The 20,944-nt window shown below is 29.2% G+C and overlaps 1 protein-coding gene across 2 annotated transcripts in view; it reads right to left on the reverse strand.

Annotated features, from left to right (window-relative positions):
- Window positions 1-20,944, reverse strand: part of ATPCL (ATP-citrate synthase) — a 159,452-nt gene that overhangs the window by 59,970 nt on the left and 78,538 nt on the right. Inside the window, exons 1-2 of one of the 2 annotated variants that reach the window (XM_075368362.1) lie at window positions 11,136-11,341; window positions 1,869-2,028 (exon numbers count right to left, since the gene is read on the reverse strand). In XM_075368362.1, the coding sequence (XP_075224477.1) occupies window positions 1,869-2,024 (156 nt within the window). In that variant the 5' untranslated portion in view covers window positions 2,025-2,028; window positions 11,136-11,341. Of the gene's footprint in view, window positions 1-1,868; window positions 2,029-11,135; window positions 11,342-20,944 lie in introns of those variants that run through there. The other variant, XM_075368455.1, reaches the window with a different exon arrangement.

Genomic DNA, 20,944 nt, shown 5'->3' on the forward strand with positions numbered 1-20,944 from the left:
TTTTTCCCAAGGATATTTTTTGTTTAGTTTTACAAGTAGAATCTTAAAAAGTATAGCCAGTCCACCATTTTAGAAACACCTGTAATTATTTTACAATTATTTATATTTTTCCTTGTACATTTTAATATGTTTCATTATTATAAATCATAAATACTACTGCATAAGCATTTAGTAATAGCTGATAAATAAAGATTGTAAGCATTGTAAGTTTACTTTCATTCTTAATTTTCTGATAGTCTGTTTAAATAACAATATTGTCATTTACTAAAAAAAAAATGCTGAAAAAGTACTTGCAATAATAATAGACTCAAACTTTTGAACATTAACAGTTAAATAAAATATTGAAATTAATTTATATTAGCTTTAATTAACAACAAGGTTTATTATTAAGGTTTTAACAACAGGATAATGCCCAGCCAAAGTATTTTATTTTCATGTCAATTTGCAGTAAATGAAAGATGACACACCTAACTGCGTCATCAAGCAGAGTCCTTCTAAATAAAAGACAAATGCTACTGTTCCATCATGAAGGTCACCAATTTAGCTGGCTAAATAAATCACACAAAATGTAAACAAACTCTTAATAACTAATCTGTTATATTACAGCGATGAATGAAAAATAAGTTCAATATTGATAACTATTATTTTTTTTTTATTACTGATAGGAATATTCATTACTAATTATTTTTGTAGTAAAATATTATATCTATAAACTATGCATTAAATAATTAAAAATCATAAAAAAGATGGATTTAAAAAAAATAAAAAGACAGTACATAATTAAATATAAAGCCTAACTGAAGGTGTTATTTGAATGATTTATAAAAAATGACAATGCATAAAATGAATAATCAACATTTTAATGTATTTACATAGTAAATTGGATACTCAGGAATTAGTCATTAAAAAAAAAAAAAGGTAAATATAGCTGATGCAATATAACATAAACACGTTTTAATAACTTAAGTATTTTTATCACATAATACTAGTCTTAACTTCTACATTAATTAAATTTACAAGTAGATGTAATCAACAACAAAATGAATAACATTCAAAAAAATGTATTTGATTTAGTCAATGTGAACAAACTAATCATTAGATAAAACTTTAAAAAGACTGAGATATTTTACATTAAAAATATTTTCTTTGATTTAACCCGTGGAGATTTAAATTGAAAAATAAAGCCTATCAGGACATGAAATATTCCTGTTACGATTTCAAGTTGAATACTGTCATATGCACCTTATCTAGTTGAAACTAATGAACAAAACAGATACAAATGACTTAAGTTTAAAAATAAGCCCAATAAGCATTTTTTCCAATTAAGTAGTATTAAGGTTTCTGTAAAGATGAGAAGGAATATATATGCAATCTATAGAAATACAAAATTACTCCAGAAGCATGTTTTATAACAACTTTGATTTTTCCAATGATTTTTTGTTTAATACGAAAAAGAAATATAAAATGCAATACAATTTAATTGTTAAGTTATTTAAATGTAAACTAGTATCTAAAAAGTATTACATTTTATTAATGGTGTAAATGAATACTTGTGTAGTTTGTAAACATAATTACATAAAAAAACAATGTTGTACTGACGAGTACAACATTGTAATGCGGTGATGTTTAACATACGGGTCTGTATATTTGCTAAAAGTCAAATATGACTTTAAATAACAAGTACAATTTAAAAAAAGGAACAACAATGGGTTACAGTTACATGATTATTTATCAGATAATTACTGGACACTGAGTCCAGGAAATTGAATATGATAAAATATGCAAACTGAAGTTACAGATTTAACTACAAATGCAACTTTGAAATTCTAATGAATATTTTAACTATAATGTATTAAAAAATGTATTACTTGTGTTTTAAGCCAAGGCTGATCAACGACAATATCATTCCAGTTAGTATCAGCTGTAATAGTAGCAAACCTACATTTTGCAGCAGCTGTGTTTACAGAAAGATTGCGATTGATAATGTCTTTACCAGTCGCTTCACAGATTGCTTTAGCTGACATCTCACTGAAATCATAAAAATAGAAAATAATGAAGATAAACAATTAGATTATTTTGACTTACATTATTATAAGTTTTATTTATATAAAACCTAAATCTAAAAATAAAAACTGAATTACTGATAATGCAAAGAAAATGCCTGAATTGCTTGCTCCTGAAATCAATACAAGTAATATTAATAACTACTCATAATCAAAAATATAAAAAATTGAAAAATACAAAATGAGTTTAAATAACTCGGCGAATATGTACTTGCCTTTCAAGGGAAATAATACGACAGAGAATTCATGTAAAAAAACTAAAATTGCTAAAAGCTACTATCTAATTTCTAATTCTGGTTAAATCATAATGCTTTAAATGCTTGCTTGCTACAGGAAAAACAGATATTTTATCAATATAAGCAAAAAATTTAACAGATAAAATTCAGTTAATATATTAGCTTTAAAAAAAACAAGATATACTGATTACATGAGAAAGTGTATTAAATTCTACAAATATAAGAGACTAATAATAAAAATAATACAAACAGAATATCTATTAAAATAACATTATTCTGTTAACAAGAATAATTTATGGTAATATAAATTATACTTTATATAAAAAGTTTAAATCTATTGCAGTCAAATTGAATCTTATAATGAGCTCATTTATTTTGATGAAATTAATCTTAATAAAACAAGCCTCAAGTATGGTTTAATCATAAGTATAATGCCTTTTAAAAATATATAAGAAAACGTATTATGTAACAACATTTAAACAATAAAAAAGAAAGCTGAATTTGTTTTAAATTATGGTTTCAGGTGAAGGTTATAGTATAAAATTAGATCATACGATTATTAAAATTCAATTAACAGTCTTACTTTCATTAACATTTTATTAATACAACTTTCAAAATAAACTCCTATTACTGTTCCATAAAGCAAGAAATGAAACTAATTTTGAAATAATTTTTAATCTTAATGTCATTGTTACTGTTCTCGTTGTATTTTAGGAGTAAGAACATAATATAATAGAAATCAGCCGAGCATTAGATCTACTGCAACACTATTACACACTTCTATAAATCAATGATATCAAAAGTAGAATTGAGCATCAGCCTTACAAGAGTCACACTTTTACTCTGGTACTGTCTATAAAATGAACATTATCACTACACACAGAAAAAACTGATCCGGAAGTGTCTTGTACCAGAGGTGTTTTATAAACCATACATCAACATGTACAATGTAAAGCAACAAACTAATGTAGTATTCCTTCTCAAAAGCTTAAAGCACTACACCACACACAGATATATATATATATATATATATATATATATATAGAAAGAGGGTGTTTCAAAACTTGGGAAATAGTAAATAAAATATAAAACAAAAAACAACTGAAACCATTAATACAACAAAAATAAGAAAATTTAAAAAAATATTTATATATATATCTGTCCACAAAATTATTCTAATCAAAGGCAAATAAAAAAAACATTATATAATTGAAAAAATTTACAAAACTGCTTAAAAAACTTAAACAGCTTAGGAAGGGATTAGTAAGAGACAAAACAACAGAAAGAATTTAATCCAATTAAGAACTGAAAGGTTCATTAATTTGTAATTTGATTATTAATGAACACAAATTTATTCATTATTAAAGGTAAATACTCTGACAACTAATGAACAATGTAAATACTTAATGAACACATTACGCATTAAGGTTATTTAACAATGATAATGTGATTATCCTGAAATCATCACAATAAAATTAGCTTTAGGAAAAGTTTGTAAAGTGAAACGTACATCCATCGATTAATATAATAGGCATTATTCCTACTTTACAAAATTATAAACCTTAAAGTTCTTAAAAAAACAGTTTAAATAATTTTACAAATCTATCAGTGATTAAATAAATATTATTAAAGAGATGAAAATACATTATTAAATACAAGTATTATCTATATCTTCTGTAAAATAATGAAGAGTATTTTTTTACCGTATTTAAGTTCATAGAATTATTGACAAATGATATCAAATGTTGATTGTTGCATAAGTTCTGCAGATATTGTTATATCTGTAGGCAAATTAAAAAAAAAAATAAACAAAGGAAAATCAAGATGAATATGACAAGGACCTGCCTTATGCAGATAACCAACCACATGAGGAAGATTTTGATATAAATGCCAAACATGGGAGCAGAAAATTCATCCTATTTATTTAATTATTATGACTAAAAAATTCAGTAACTGAATTACACTGTATTGGCTAAAAAAAGGTTTTTCGTAAAAATGCACTAAAGTGAAATAAAGCTAATTAAAAGTAATATTAGTTTCTTAATACACTGAAATGTTATGCTGTATAATGGGAAAATTTTTATTTTTTGATGTAAATTATATACATACACTTTTTTTTTATGAAGAAATAAAAAAATAATTGCCTACTTAATAACTAATGACTTTTTAAATAAATTACATTCTACTAAGATAGCAAGAAAGTTCAGTAACATAATAGTCTTATTCTTTAAATTTTGTTTTATAACAAACTACCAGATTTTAATGAAAAGATTTCTTTTCAGTGTAAAGTTAAACAAAGGGAGGAGTTGTTCTTACATGAAAATGACTGTATGGGTAGATATTAAGTAAACATGCAATTAGAATAATACGGGCCTTCTTTCTGCAGTGTTTGAACACAGCAGAAAGAACAAAGCAAACAATAAACAAAAGTGTGAAATAAAGCTACAGACAAATTAGATAATTTCTTTAACTAGAATCCAACTTTGAGGACTTAACTTTAAAAATAAATTCAAAATAATGGCACCATAACCTTGTGAAAGTATTTTAACTAACCTGTAGCTAAACATGAAATAATTTTTAATTGTTTTCCTTTTCTTATTAACAGCCACTTTTCAGGTATAAGACCTATTATAAAAATCTCTAATTTTTTTAATTAAATACTGGTATATAAGCTCTCTTCAATAGATGATATCAAATAATAGTCCACATTTACCAAAATTTAAAAAAAATTAATTTTCATAATCAAAAGTAAAAAATTTGCAGTATGAGTAACACATTCAAAAACAAATAATTTAATTTATTTCTAATATCATCAGTGATTTGAATGTACAAAAAATATATCTTTCTAAAATACTAAGATATATTTTTATTTATATAATAAAATTGAAGCACCTGTCTAAAAATTAAAGTTTTTGTTCATTTTCAAGGTTTTCTTATTAAAGAGAGGGATAAAATTTCCAATTCAAAATGTTTCTCTTTTTACACTAGATACAAATGATAGATTGATTTAACTGAAACTAGTAAATTTTGGTTGCCACTAGAAAATGATGTGCTACACAACATTTTTAAGATGTAAACTGAAATACATAAATATTTCTTTAACATTTGTTTAAAATTAATTTTGAAAGCCCAGGTTGGGATATTCTGACTTTCATCATTAATTTGAATATGTTTTAGTTTATTTTGCGATCTGTAAAAATCGTTTTAGAGAAAATAAGAAGGGTCACATACACACACATGAACAAAGTCATGGGTAAAGATAATATAAAAGCTACAGCCACATAGTAGTCAAGTTGAAAGATCCAAATATAAAAATCTGATGTGGACACAACATGACTTCCTTGTACGCCTATTAAATTACATATACACTTTTTTTTTTAAATGAAAAGTACATAAAATTTTATTTCATTAATAACTTCTGATATTTTTTCATTTTTTTTTACAATTGGAGATTAATGATTATTAATAAGTCAATATATTTAAATTTAAAAAAAAGTCAAAAAAAAGGAGATGAAGTCTGATTCTAATTGATGTGCCTTTGTAAGATCCAAATATTTCATTAATTAAAATTTTATTTGGCTATAACTCTGGAAACAATGAAAATAAGTACCATTTATGATATATTGTTGAAAAACTCTCAATGAGGGCTTATCACTACAGTTAAGAAAAAGTCCAAAATCTACATTATTTTTATTTTGGGCTTTTTTGGACACTTTTGGTTGTCGATTGCACTTAAAAGGGGAGGTGCATAACTAGATGTTACAACAGTCCTAAATCCAAAATTTCAACATCCTACGACTGATCGTTTTTGAGTTATGCAAGATACATAGGTACGTATGTACATACAGATGTCATGGTGAAACTACTCAAAATGGATTCAGGGATTGTCAAATGGATATTTCCATTGTAATCTGGAAACCAAGATGTTTTGTTATTACAATACTTCCTTTACTTCATACAAGGAAGTAAAAATGTAGTTAAGGGCTCTAACACACTCGTCAATAAATGAAATTACAAATTAAAACAATAAATTAAATTACTGAAGAATAAATTAAGATAAATGCTTAAGAAATGTTTACAAGACATAAAAAATTAAAATGAGGTGTATAATTAAACTATAATATTAAACAATCATCATCAGGAACAGTAAAGAATTTAGTAAGCAAATATGTTTATAAAATTTTACCGTGTCGAAAGTCAAAAGATTGAAATTTTCCACTCGCTCATCTTAGATTTTTATTTCCTTTACATAGTTTTTCTTAAATGTTTACCATGGAGAATCTATTTCAGTAACTGCTTATTATTCCTTATTTCACAATTATTTTGCAGGTAGATACAAGAAAGCACAAAAAATGAATACAAAAGCAATTAATCAGTTTCACAATCAGGTTATATGTGTGGTTTTTTATTTTTATTTTTTATAGTATCTGGTTCTATATAGCCCAAATAAAATCAGTTTTGTAAATTAAAAGTGGAAAAAATTAAAATCTAGCATAAAACAATAAATGTTGGATAAGTGGTTAACATTAATACCTGCTGTTTTAATCACAATGCCCATCTTATCAGTATATTTTAATTTCTGGGGTCCAATTAACATTTCTAATTAATTATTAGTGAAACATTTAAGTCAAAACAAAATTTCCAATATTTAACTATTGCTATTTCAGATATATCTAACTATTCGGTTAGTTCAATTTTTGAAATATAGACAGTAAACAGTTGTTTTTATTAAGGAAAAAGAAGACTTCTTTAAAGCTTGATTAAAAACTTTCCACTAAATAATTCTATCACATCTATTAACATTAAATAAACAATTTTCACAAATGTTTATAAAACCGGACCAACAATTTTATATGCAGTCTAACTTTTGATAATTTTTTAAAAATCACAACAAAATCCATTCAAAACAAGAGATAAATATTAAAAGTGAAAAAACATGGCTGCCAAAAAAAAAATATATATATATGTACACACACACATATACATAACTATATAATATAGTATTGGGTATATAGCCAATGATACTCCCAGTAACATAAAGATTCCAACACCAGGTCATACATCTAAATTGGTTCAGCCATTGAGCTGCTATGGTGGAACACACACACATATATATATATATATATATATATACTCTAAATACATTACACTCCTTTTTGAGCAGTTGTGTAATAACTGAAAAACACACAAAACATTTCTTATAAAGATCCTAGATTATCAAACTAGATATCGACAAAATCAATTCTTAAATAACATATTTAAAGGGAAATTAGTATAGAAGAAATCACAAGGGTTGTCGCTAAGCAACATTATTCAAGAACATAGAAGGGAGTGAACTTTGCATTCCACAATAACTTGGAAGATGACAATGATGGAGAAAGATGTGGCTTTTCTGACAAGGCATTTCTGTAAAAGACTGAATGAGGTCAACTCAGTGTTGTTTTGTGATAACACAACATAATTCTGTTTCTTATGGAACATCAAAGAAATGATCGATAGCTTAAGAGCAGGTCGATAGAGTTTTCAATGTTTCACATCAGAGTAAAGCTATTAAAAATTTGGAATAGTAATTTTAAAACCTATCCCATGAATTATTTTATTATTGTGTAGATAAATGGCAGCTACTAAATTTTATAAGTAATTGACATTGAATAACCTTGATAAAAAATTTTGAATAAAACATTAATCTGGAAAGTATAATATGTTGTTCATAACAAAGAGTCAAGTGGAAACAAAACATAATAAGATCAAATACACATACAAAATAAATATTATATTTAAAATAGTAAAATTTCATCTTTTCTTCAAAAATCAACATTTTTCAAGGTTATATATGTAGTAACAATAATAATGTCAAGAAAAGGTTATGTAATAAATTACATTATAAAAAATATACTGTATAAAATTTAATATATAAATAAATAGACATAATTAACAATATCATTTAGCTCTCTCTCTCTCTCACTCTCTCTCTCTCTCTCTCTATATATATATATATATATATATATATATATATATATATATATATATATATATATTATGAAGGTTAAAAACTAATTCACAAAATTTACATAATTTTATTAATGCACACCACCCATTTAATGCAGCTATAATATAACAAACATAAAGTTGGCCTATATGTGTATAAAGCATGAAATTTGCTCTCCTACAAAAAAAAATTAATTCATAAATATATACTGAGAATAAAAGTTATTTTTCCAATACTTACCATTATTTAGGAATAGTCTTTACTAAGAACATTCATACAAAATAATCTTATTACTATAGTTTATTCTTGTTTAGTTGTATAAAGCTAACTAAATAAAAGATTATTAAATGGAATTTATTGAGTTAATTTTTATTTATTTTTAGTTAAGTTTATTATGGTGAAAGTTTAATGGTATTAGTGTATAAAGGCTTAATAATGATGCCATTTTAGAACTGAAATAAAACCAAATAACTGGAAAAGTTCTAAAAAAGTAGTTACTTAGATAAAATTATATAAAATATTTTGATTTGATAAAGTAAGCTATTAAATTTTGTAAAACAAAATTTCAACATTAATCCTAACTAAAAATGGTACATCATAAGTAGGTTTTATCAATTCAATATTTTTGATAACAAAAAACTGACTTACAAATGACCTTGCTAATGTTTTCACACGTACATTTTACAAATTTTTAATAAATTCCTTACAAGAAGTACCTAATTAGACTACATTAAGAAAAACGTTTTAATTAAATCTACAGAAATGTTTATAAATAAAAACTTTCAGCAAATAATTGTGAGAAAAAGTTTTTTTTTTTAATACGTTAATTAACATGTGCAAAAAGAATAGTGAATTTACCTTAAGAACTACATAAAAGAGAGTTAAATGATCAATTATCTAAAATGAATTGACTGCTTTTTAATTTATATATTCAAGGAGTACTTGTATTAAAGCACGAATTTGAAAACGAAGTATTTGAGAAGAAAAGGAAAACTTATTCATAGGTGGTATCCATTTATAGAAGAAATTCATTTTGAAATTAAGTAAGAATAAAAAAAACAGATAATGGAAAGTGAAAGAATTATATAATGAATCATTCATAATATACCAAAAGTTACAGAATTTTGAAGTAAAATTATTAAAGACGAATCAGAGTAGAGATTAAAAGTAGATTGGTACAAGCAAAACGAGATTTCATGCACGAAAAAAACGCTAATATAGCCACGTCTGAAAGCCGATACTATTAAAACATTTTTAATACATCTTTAATGGTTTACTTGCGGGGGATAGCAAAAAATTTCAGGGTAAAAAAGAATTCAAATAAATATAATCATTCAAGTAAATCGGCTATTAAAATAATCGTAATATTTTATTATTAAATTTTAAATAAAATTAAAACCGAACAATACCAATTGAAATTATTGGTTTTTATTAAATTAAACCCGTTTTAATTTTGGTACCGATAAATATAATTACTAACACAATACGTCGTTTTAATAACATTTCACGTTTAAACATTAGCATTATATTAATTGAATAATTAAAACCAGAGAATTAAAGATTACTATTTTTTTTTCAAAATTTAAAGGCATTGTTGAATTTTTTTCGAGTTAATAAAATTTAAAAACTTTAAACATTTGCGCACATTTTTTTTTCTATTTTAGATTCCTCACTATAAACTCGATAAAAATGTCTGTTCACTCGAAGATGAACTTCAAGTATTTCTCGCAACGAACTTATCGATTCGTACAGAAATCGATGGGAATCGTATTTTAAGGAGGGATTTTTTTTTCTAGAGTCTTCAAACATATAAATAAGCAGTGGCGCAAACACAACTGAATCTATTACCATTATTATTAAAATAATAATTGGACAGACCGAATCAGATCTTTAAAATCGAAAGAGCAAGAAATGCTTCATGAATTTATTATTTTAAAAATCATTTTAGGAATTCCATCTCGAACGTGCTGCGATTGTACAGAATCAGCATGCTCGCTTCTAAATCAGCCGGTCTCAAATTCAATTCCTGGCAAGGGTGCATTTATCATTTCACTGATCTCCATTAAATACGTGAGCGTAATACGATAAATGAAAATCGAATATATAAATTAATGTATTAATTGAAGAAATGATTATTTTTATTTTCATTGCTATTAATTATTTTTTATGTAATAACCGATTAGTTTTATAACTTAACACCGCACTGATTTCGACTATAGTCGATCCTCGTTAGTACGGTATAAAAAAAAAAAAAACGATTTATTTCAATTACGAACAGAATTTACTGTAAACCACATAGGAAATTAAATAAATACGGGTACTAGTGAATCAGACTATAATTACGTCGTCGGATTAAAATAAGATGCAGTACTAAAGTACTTATTACTAATTATCAACAGATTATGGAAAATAAATAACATTGTTAAATCATTTTCGTAGAAATATTACTTAGTTACCGTAAAAATTTTATTTAGCATATTCATTTAACTAAAATAAAAATCAACGAAATTAATTTAACGCAAAAAAATTATATTTACTACCGCTATTAGAACTGAATGTGCATAATAAAAAAAAAGTAACACCTCTAACAAACGTTTGCGGCTAAATTAGGAAAAAATCTATAAACTTTATAAAAAAACATTACATTTTAATAAAATAAGTAATGAAACTAATTTAATACCTTTATTAAAATTTCAAAGGCGAAACTTTATTGCACGTACTTATCGGCAATTATCCAAAAAAAAAAAAATAGAAAACAAATTATATGCTATAAATATCATTTGCTTTCACATAATAGAAAAGCAATAATCTTTAAATAAAAACATGAATAAACGGTGCATAATCTACCTTAATTTTCCACAAAGCAACGATCACAGACCACGAAGTATACAGTACAAAACACACAGCACAAAGTAACAGCTAAACGAGAGCTACAAGCGAACGAGCTGTCACCCGTTCGAGAACACCACTTGGAAAGGACAACCGATCGACTCCACAAACGAGTAGTAGGGTAAGCGACAACAGCAAAAAGTCGTGAACTTTGAGACTACCGATATCGGACTACGAATTCATACTGTCGGAGTAAACCAGATAACCTTCAGTTTTATATTTATATAAAACCGATTTCATTCATCAACGCTAGATCAATAAACGCAAAACCTCAAATATAACGTACGTTCAAAAATTACGTTTACCTAAAAACTGAAGAAATCAGACGTTTAAAAAGTGCTTCTTTTAAAAGATACATCATTAATAATAATTAAAAAAAAAAAATATTTTTTTTTAATCGATATGGTTCACGAATAGTTCACAAACGTTAGATTTTATCTGGCAAAATTAAAAAAACAACTTTCAGCATAACTCTTCGTCAATGAAATCGAAAAAAAGAAATATTGTCACACGATTTTTATATAAAAGGATTTTAAACTGCTCATAGTTTAACTTATAAGTTGTTTTTTTTTGTAATTTAAAGTATATTAACAAATTTTACTAAATCGGTCCTATTTCTTAAAATCTTATAAAGTACGTAAAATTAATCGAATGAAAAAACTGAGCCGATGGGTTCAGCCCATTTTTACTGATACACTGTAATGAGAGCGAGTCAATATTGAACCAAACTCGGTACAGTTTCCTTAAAAGACGGAATAATTCATATTAATTTACTATACTTTGAAGATCCATAACTTTTACTGAATTTATTTTTGGTGTAGGATTCAGGGTAGTACGATATTTCCTGAAAATAAATAATACTAGCATATTTATAAGCTCCTACCCATCAAAATTTGCCTAATGAAAAAAACAAAAAAAACATCTAAAGCACAATAAGAGCAAATAGAAATTCTGGATAGATTGTAAATCTAACCTGAACATATCTTATTTCGGTTAGACAACGTGAGCCGATAATACTAAACTGGAATCTTAATCGAATTTTAATTTTAAAAATTAATTATCTGGTTTAATTAATTTGTTCAATCTGAAAATATTTTTTTCAGTTAAAATAAATTCAAATGAAACTTCAAAATTAAATCTGTAAGAAAAATAATTTAAGAAAGAAAATTTAATCTATCAGCCCACTAAAAATTATGTGATGTAAGTAAAGAAAAAAAAATTAAGACATGCAGTCATTAAAGGAGTAACTGAACTGTGAAACGCTTAAAAAAAAATACATAAGTATCAGATAAAAATAACAATCATCGTCGGGGAATTCTATGATTAAAAATATTGCTAAATATTAGTTTATATTAACAATGAACTAGAGAGAATAGAAAATATAATAAACGGTGCTGAAAAAAGGGGCAGGAGGTATAAATCGAAATAGTGAGATAAAATAAGGAAAGATATTCACTGGTGAAAGTAATAAATGAAAAGATGCGGCCGAGAAGTGCACGACGAAGCGAGTCACCAGAGCAGAGCGTTCCTCACCACTCGAGTGCTAAAAACATAAAATTTTAACGGAAAAAATTTGAAAAACAGTTTTCGAATAATTAGTTGAATCACGATGAGTTTTAAACAGTTAATATAAATACATATCTGGATATTTTTGACGACGAAAAATAATAAAAAAGTACACTTCGATTAGTTCTCTTCAGTTTTTTGAAAACATATTTCAATAATGAGATGATATAAAAAAAAATATTTACAGAAAAATAAACGAGGAATAAAATAAGATCATCCGCAACTATAGCAATTATGAGCCGAGTTTCACGCTCATCGACAAACATACATGTATAACATGACATATACACAAGAGGATAACTCTTGCTTACAAATTCTGCTTACCTGCTTAACGTAGTTGTGCGCTACCTGACACGAGTTATAAATAATTCATGAAAATTATATAACCATTCCTAAGAATAATAAGTCTTCTGCCGGGCCTAGTTAAAAGTGAAGAGCGAAGCGATTCCCGTTATCCTCATCACTAGATCGAAATACTGTCGCTTCTCAGTACAAAGCTTACAAAACAACAGGTGAAATTGACCGTACAGTGATACCTAAAAGGGGAGAAACTCTGTTCACCACACGGACCGGTTGTATACTAAAAGTCATTACTTTCAAAAAAAGCAACTATAACTAATATCATTTGTACGTTAGGCGTTTTATATTTATTGCGGTCATAAGAAAGACCGGGATAGATTTGTACAACAAAATAACGTATTCCCCTTTTTATAATGAAATGAAAGCGTTATATACAAAATTAATTATCTGATGGTAATTAAAACACTATATAAGCAAAAATATTCGATCAATCGCCTTCAAAATTTTTAGATCTTTAGTAGATAAAAAATACTATCAGATTACACTAAAACCGATAACTAATAGTAACAGATTTATCGTGTGAACGAGAGAATTGTTTACATGATAACGCTGAAATAACATATTCAGGAATACTAAAAATGTATTAATTAATCGATATTAAACATTTTTAACGGTAACAAAGTCTGTTCGGAGAATATCTAGAGCTCGCATTCTAATCAGGAATTTTCTCATATACTTAAAAGTACCCGGTGAAGTGCCTACCTGCTCACTCATTGTTTATAGATTGTAGAAATTTATTCATGTTACAAATAACTATAGAGAATACATCTATAAACAAATATTTGTTTTTAATACAAAACATTTTTAATATTATTTATATATATGTATATATATATATATATATATATATATATATTTAATAATTCATTATATCAACGATTTACATTTTAAGATTTTGTGATATCAAGACGGCAATATTGAGCCGTTTAAATTTGTAATAAAACTTTACGTTAAACGATTACTCGTTATAGATAAATATATAGGGGGAAATTACATACACCATAAACAGTATACAGAGCACGAGATGACACATTAATTATGAGTCACTATCAGTTCATACATCCTGATTACGGAATATGATTATTGCTCCTCCCCCTCTCCGAACAGGTGATTACAGTAACGCGTTTTCGTTATTTACCCAAATTAAATTTAAAATAAATGAATGTAAGAACATTTCTAAGAATATTAACGCACTCATATATATATATACTAATATAATATAGACCGTCGCTAATCAGCAACATGATAAAAAACTTTGGTATGATGTTGCTAGATCCAGATTCAAATAAAAAAAAATACCGATCAATTAGATATCCAAGCCGTTTTTACCGATATACTTCAGTTTTGGGATTTAAATAACGGCATTAACTTAAGATTAGTTTGCTTCAATCTCGACGAGACCGACTGGTATACTAAAATTGTAGTTGAGAAAATAAAAAGTTAATGTAATTAGAATAGGGATTTCTCATTTTGGTAACAAATTTTTTTTTTAATCCGAGTTGAACCATCGATTACTAATTAAATCGGAATAAAAAATTAGCCGTGATATTAACACAACTTAAGTTAAATCTAACAACGTTTACAGACACGTACAAAATATTACGACACATGTTGTTGAACTTACTCGGTCAGCCTTCGGCGCTGCTGCATTTGTACGTCGTATACGAGATATAGAAGTAGTAAAAGTTAATGCGGAAAACGAAAGTAGGTTATCCAGTTAATATTAGATTATATAACTTCGTACTTTACGCACTGCACAACATTTGTAAAAAGACTTTTACTTCTAACTGTAATCGTATCAATAGCACACAATTAACAAGTAGGCTGCAACATAACGTTTAAACTGCTCGCAAACATAAATTAGATTAAAAACAAAACTAATTTATTAAAATTCATAGTAAAAATAAACGTCGAGCCAAAATACGTTACACATCGTTATTTCAAAATTATCTTACACGCCTACAGAGTTATTCGGCAAAAGTAGGATAAATTTAGTTTGTACACAGACTTTCATAAAAAAATGTGAGCGGTACAAAAATAACGTGCCGATCTGTAAAAGAGAATGTAAATATATATTTTCAATAGTGAAGGTGTGTCCCGCTATATACACTGTAAGAGATTAATTTGGGTGAAGCATTTCCAAACAAGAGTTATTGGAAGTCTAGGAAGCATTGAATCGCTAAAACATGCACGTTATGATTCTCATAAGGTGAACCGACACCTTCGATGAAGGTGTTTTCTGAAATCATTAACTCGCGAAAGATGCGGTATGTATAAAAAAAATTACAAATCAAGGTGAAGTTTATTTGAGATGGCTTCACCGACTATTGCTAATTAATGCAATGTGTGAGCGATCGCATCCAACGAAGCGGAAGAATTTTCAACAAAATAATCGATGAGAAGTTATTCTTTATAATTGTTACAAATAAATAAATATAGCGTTTGAGTAAAAAGTATAATTATATAAAATAACATATTTCCACATTTTACTCACGGCACTTTGCCTGTAACTAATAAGTCATTATTATCTATCCTAAACTGTTAAACAATTCCATTGCGGCGGTCACCCACTGGTTTTTTCTATTTTATGATTTGTGTCGATATACATTACACTACCTAAAAAGGTGTAATTTCTGATCCTTTCAACCAGGTCTTGAACAGCTTAGAAGACATGCATCTGCAATCTGTTTTCATGTCTATTGACTAGTTTCTAGATTTCCCTGATTAGCGTATCAATTTTTACATCACGATGAAGGTTTGTGTTAACTTTCATCGCTTCATTGGAGCGTAATATGTTTCTTAATTCTTTGTTTTGTGGATGTGCTGAATAACCTTTTCAATATTTGGTTTTATACAGCATAATCGGATACCGTAGGTTCATACAGGCTAGAAAATCCGGTTATAAAGCAGTAACTCGTGCGATGCTGAAAACTGATACTAAGCCTATAACCCGTTATTTATTTCTGTATTAAGACCGAGCTTTTAATGTTTCCTTTTAACATCTATGTCCTTTCTGACTTAAGCTTAGCATATTGTAGAAATTTCGTCGTATTCATTGCTGTGTTCGAGTACGATATGGTGTTTCTATTTATAATTACCGGCGTATGCACAGTATGTCTGAAAAACTCCCGAGCTAAATTAAATAAAAATACAGATTTCAAGATAAACGAATTTACTCGTATCAGCCCTCTACATAGAACCCCTTCTCTAGTTATGCGCTCGTTGCAGCGGCGGTAGACCACATCAAACGTTGTGGAGAAATCACTTTGTGGGATCGCCTTCAACTGCTAGGTGCAAGCGCTTTGGATGGCCGGAATGTTGTCGAAAAAGCGACCTTTCATCTTCAACTTGAGTTTCGGGAACAGAAAATAGTCTGCTGGAGCCAAGTCGGGTGAATAGGGCGGATGGGATAAGACGGTGATTCTACTTGCGGCGTAATAACGTGTTAAAACTGTTGCCGCGTGTGCCGGAGTATTGTCATGTAAGAGTCCAACTGCCCGGTAGTCGGGCCGGATTCGATGAATACGGCGTATCAGGCGTTTCATTACTTCCAAATGGAATTTAAAATTCACGTTTTGACCGGTTGGGAAAAATTCATGATGAATCAAGCCCTTTGAGTCGAAGAATGCGATCAACATCGTTTTCACTCTTGATTTTTTTCTGCCTTTCAACACCTGTTGACCGCCTCCCGCTTCGTTGGTCGTCATCCAACGATACCGTCTTTAAACCGCTTTGCCCACGTGTATGTTGTAGTACGAGATGCGGCTTCATCACCGAATGCTTAATGTATCATAGAATACGTTTCAACGAAAGATTTTTGAAGTCGAACACAAACTTTTATCGCGCTCCTCTGTTCCATGTCACGAGCTCGTACAAGGTCACACGCACACATCGTACGCTTCCGAATATAACTCTAAACTGGAGTGACGAAACGCAATGAAATATTGTACACACACTTGTCTGACATAATACTACATAGTTCCTTTGTTCTCCGAGAGATGGTGCTACTTGTAACGACTACAGAAATTTAGTTCGGGAACTTTTCAGACCTACTGTGTATATTATAATATTTTGTAACTGAAGTTTACATGTACCGATTTCCTTTTATTTAATTTAATCGACCGTCTTTTAGTTCAGTTGTTTCCATCTCTTAAAGCTTGTAATTCGATAATATTTTCGCTCATTGACAGTTTAGCAGTATCATCTGGAAAAGTTGTCACGGTGACATCTGTGTTAGAAGTGGTGCAGAACCGGTTCCGATACACCACTCCGTAGCATACCGCCTCGAACCCAATTTAAAAAATAATTTAAACTCTTCTCACAGTGACAATTAATATACATTAACTAGGTATCGTATTTAGACAGAAAAAACAGGTGACTTTAACAATCCAACCGCGTTATAACGGAATGGTGCTATCATTTGATGTAAATAACGTTGTAAAACAGTAACGAGCTTAATTTTGGTATCTCATATTTCAATAATCACAAAAATAATAAAATTTAAATACATATATTAATCGTCCAAATATTGGATCGATAAAAATATCGTTTTAGTGAGGTGTAGTCCACAAAAATAGTACGGATTATGAAAGCTGAGATATCTATATGAAATAATTATTTTGAATTTTCATTTAATCATTACTGCTTTTCTCTCTCTTGATAAATCGACCAAGTTAGAAAAGTGTTCATATCAATATATCATGAAGGATTTGGGTAAAATTTTTTAAATGATTAAACATTTCCAATTATTTCTATAAAATAAATAAATAAGATATTCTTAAGACACCTCGGAACTTTATTTACAAGGTGTTTCAGTTTTATAAAATATGTAAAATTTTCTACATTTCCCCCAAATTAAAAAAGGTAAATTTGAAAAGTAAACAATTTTTTTCAATCTTAACTAGAACTTTGCGATGCTGTATAATATAAGGGTAAATAATACTTAAAAAAGGGTGTCCGAAAAAGTACTCCGAGGTTTCAAGAACAAATATAATCTTTATTTTGCAGCTACTCCAACAGTGTTTTACGCGTAATCTTAATTCTACGAGTCCAACAATTAAGTTTTTGTTTACATATTCTCCGTCAGAGGGAAGCTGCGTTAGACTTGCACAGGGTAAGCTGTTAAGAGCCTGTATAAGTTAATTTAGGCGGCCTGCGAGCTGCACTATTATGTGTGATTAGAATTAAGCTAGATATAAGGTAGATTTAAGCGAGTTGCTTCCACCCAATCGACGTTGACTTGTAACGGGGGGTTACAAGTCGCGCCCTGGGGGGAAAAAAGCCCGGTCCACTGCGTAAAAGGGAGAGAAAGAAGAAGCAGTGGGCAGGGCATGGGGACGAAGCGAGGCGATGTTTAGGGCCAGGGAGGCAGCCCTACTGTGGAGAGGGTGCAGGTCCACCTGACATGTAAGAGGAAGGTGGGTCGGCGCTACTCGATGAAGTACTGGGAACCCTCGAGGTAACGAGATGGGTCGCGAAGGGTAATGGGGACATGTTCCCCATTATAGGATAGGATGGTGAGGGTAGCCCTGCGGGGGAGGGGGTCATGGGCATGCCAGAAGAGGGATGTCTGTGGTTTCTATCGATACCGTGGGGACCCCGTTGGGAGAAGTCCTACTAGAAGGGCCAAGCTAGGGGGTGGCAGTCTGCTGCCACGGCATGCCTATGGGAACTGCGTTTGCTTAACGGCGGGGACCGGTTACCATAGGGGTGCTTAAAAAGAAGAAAAAAAGCTGTTACGAGCCCGGGCTTTAGTAGCATGGCATCGCATAGTGTGCAATTTTGCCAGTCTAGGAGGAAAAAATTGTTTCTTATTTCAGGTACTGTTACTCATAAACACAATGAATAATTTTATTAAAAAGAAATGAACAATATACAGAACTGTATACCTGTACAGCTCTGCAAATACAAAGTATTTAAACAATCGTTAATAAAATGGATAGGAAAATAGTCTATTCTGAATCACTATATTGTTCTCATCTATTAGAAGAATTTTCTGCAGTCACACTCGTAAGTTCTAACAAATTCAATACTTCCGGGTTCATTTTTTCATGTTTTGTTTTAGGAGGTGATCTTAAACTTGCAATGTATGGGTCTGAGGTGACTAGTAATCTGTTCAGTAAATCAGTATTAGCATTGGTTCTTGAAGTTTGTGTTGAAGTAAATGATGGTTCGGCGTTACAGACCTTACCATCAACCATACAGAATACTAAGTTCAGCATTTACTGTAATTTCTTTTTCGTTACAATATATTTTGGTTGGTGAAAGTATTTTTATTTGATTCTCAATTTTCTTAACTTCTGCAGTTATTAAATTTACCGTTTCCTTGCAAACATGAATATTATCGGGCGACAGTATCTGTCGATGATGGTGCAGGGTTTTGCCAAATTGCTGTTTTAGATGTATCTATGCCGCAGTACATTTTTATATGCACCATGGTAAAGCTAAATATGCTCTCGTTGTAAAATGTTCCTCAGAAAATCTCTGCTTATATCGATTTTGTTCTGCACCATCGCAATCCATTTTATGATTATTTTCGCGGAACTAATTTCATGCATGCTAAAAATTTCAATGACTTTTTCATATTGACACAACCGTGTCACTGTACGGTCAGTCAGGGACTGGAGTGTTATTTCAGATGATATTTCTGATATCGTAATTCCCGTAGGATAGCATAATTGTTTTGCAAACAAAACTTTATACTATGCTGCAAATAATTTACTATTTATGCCAATATCCTGCTATCGTATCAGCTTGTACTGACGAGGAGAAACCGCCTCGTATTAATGGTGTATTGTATCCATCATTAATGAAAGCGCTTGATCTGCAGATAACGTGGGTGAACTTTTGAACTGGGATATATGGCCCTTCTTAACCGTAGTACCTCTTTTTGGAGAAACAGTACAGAGCTCTTTAACGATAGCTGAAGAGTCCCTTTTATCTTCTTTCCGAAGTTTCATTTGAGTTGCCATCGATAGCTCTTCTTTTGAGGTTGACAGAATGAAATTCTTTATTTTTAGTTGTTTAGCCTTAGAACCACAGACACTAAATTCTTTTACAAGCCTACCCGTCTATTACAAGTACTAGACATGGTTTCAATTTAATCTAAATCTTCAGAAAATGAAATATTCCCATCAAGCCAGGATGAGTAATTTTCCAGGAATTTTATCTCGATGTCTTGCCACTTTTTCTCATTTTGTTTAAATTCTTTGAGAAAAACTCCTAATTGCGGCTTTAATATTGTTTAGAGGTGGTTCAGGAAACGCCTCATGCCTCATTTCCCATTTCTTCCAAAACAAAAGTAAACATTGCTTCAAATTTTGGACATTTCGGGTTTTCAACCCTTACATCAAACAGAGACTTTTTAAAAAATTGAATGCGTAACTTTGCGCAAAATGTTTGTTATTTATTGAAAAGTCAAGAGTTTTAGCTTTAAAATGTATATAAATACATTGTTGTATAACGTGGTATAACGCATTAAACATCTAACAGAACTTACAAAAATCAATTTTTCAATAATTACCTTACCTCGCTTTTTTATAAGACGTATCGGAAACTAAACTTCACAACATAAAAGAAAGTAATCGCCGAATATAACTTACACACTATAATAATAATAATAAATTAAAACCAGATAAATCACTAAAGATGACTGTTAATGGTAACAGTTAAAGCAAAACTATCGTGGCAAACTAAAAACAATTAAGATCATATCCAGCGCGTGTTCTAAGATGTTCAAGGTCATTCAGCATCATCACTTACAATTATATAGAAAAACAACCACATTTTCATACGGCACATATAGTCTACTTTTGAGACGTAAAAAAATTCTACGCTTCTAG

The sequence above is a fragment of the Lycorma delicatula genome, chromosome 1, assembly GCF_047948215.1.
Source record: "Lycorma delicatula isolate Av1 chromosome 1, ASM4794821v1, whole genome shotgun sequence".
Classification (NCBI taxonomy): domain Eukaryota; kingdom Metazoa; phylum Arthropoda; class Insecta; order Hemiptera; family Fulgoridae; genus Lycorma; species Lycorma delicatula.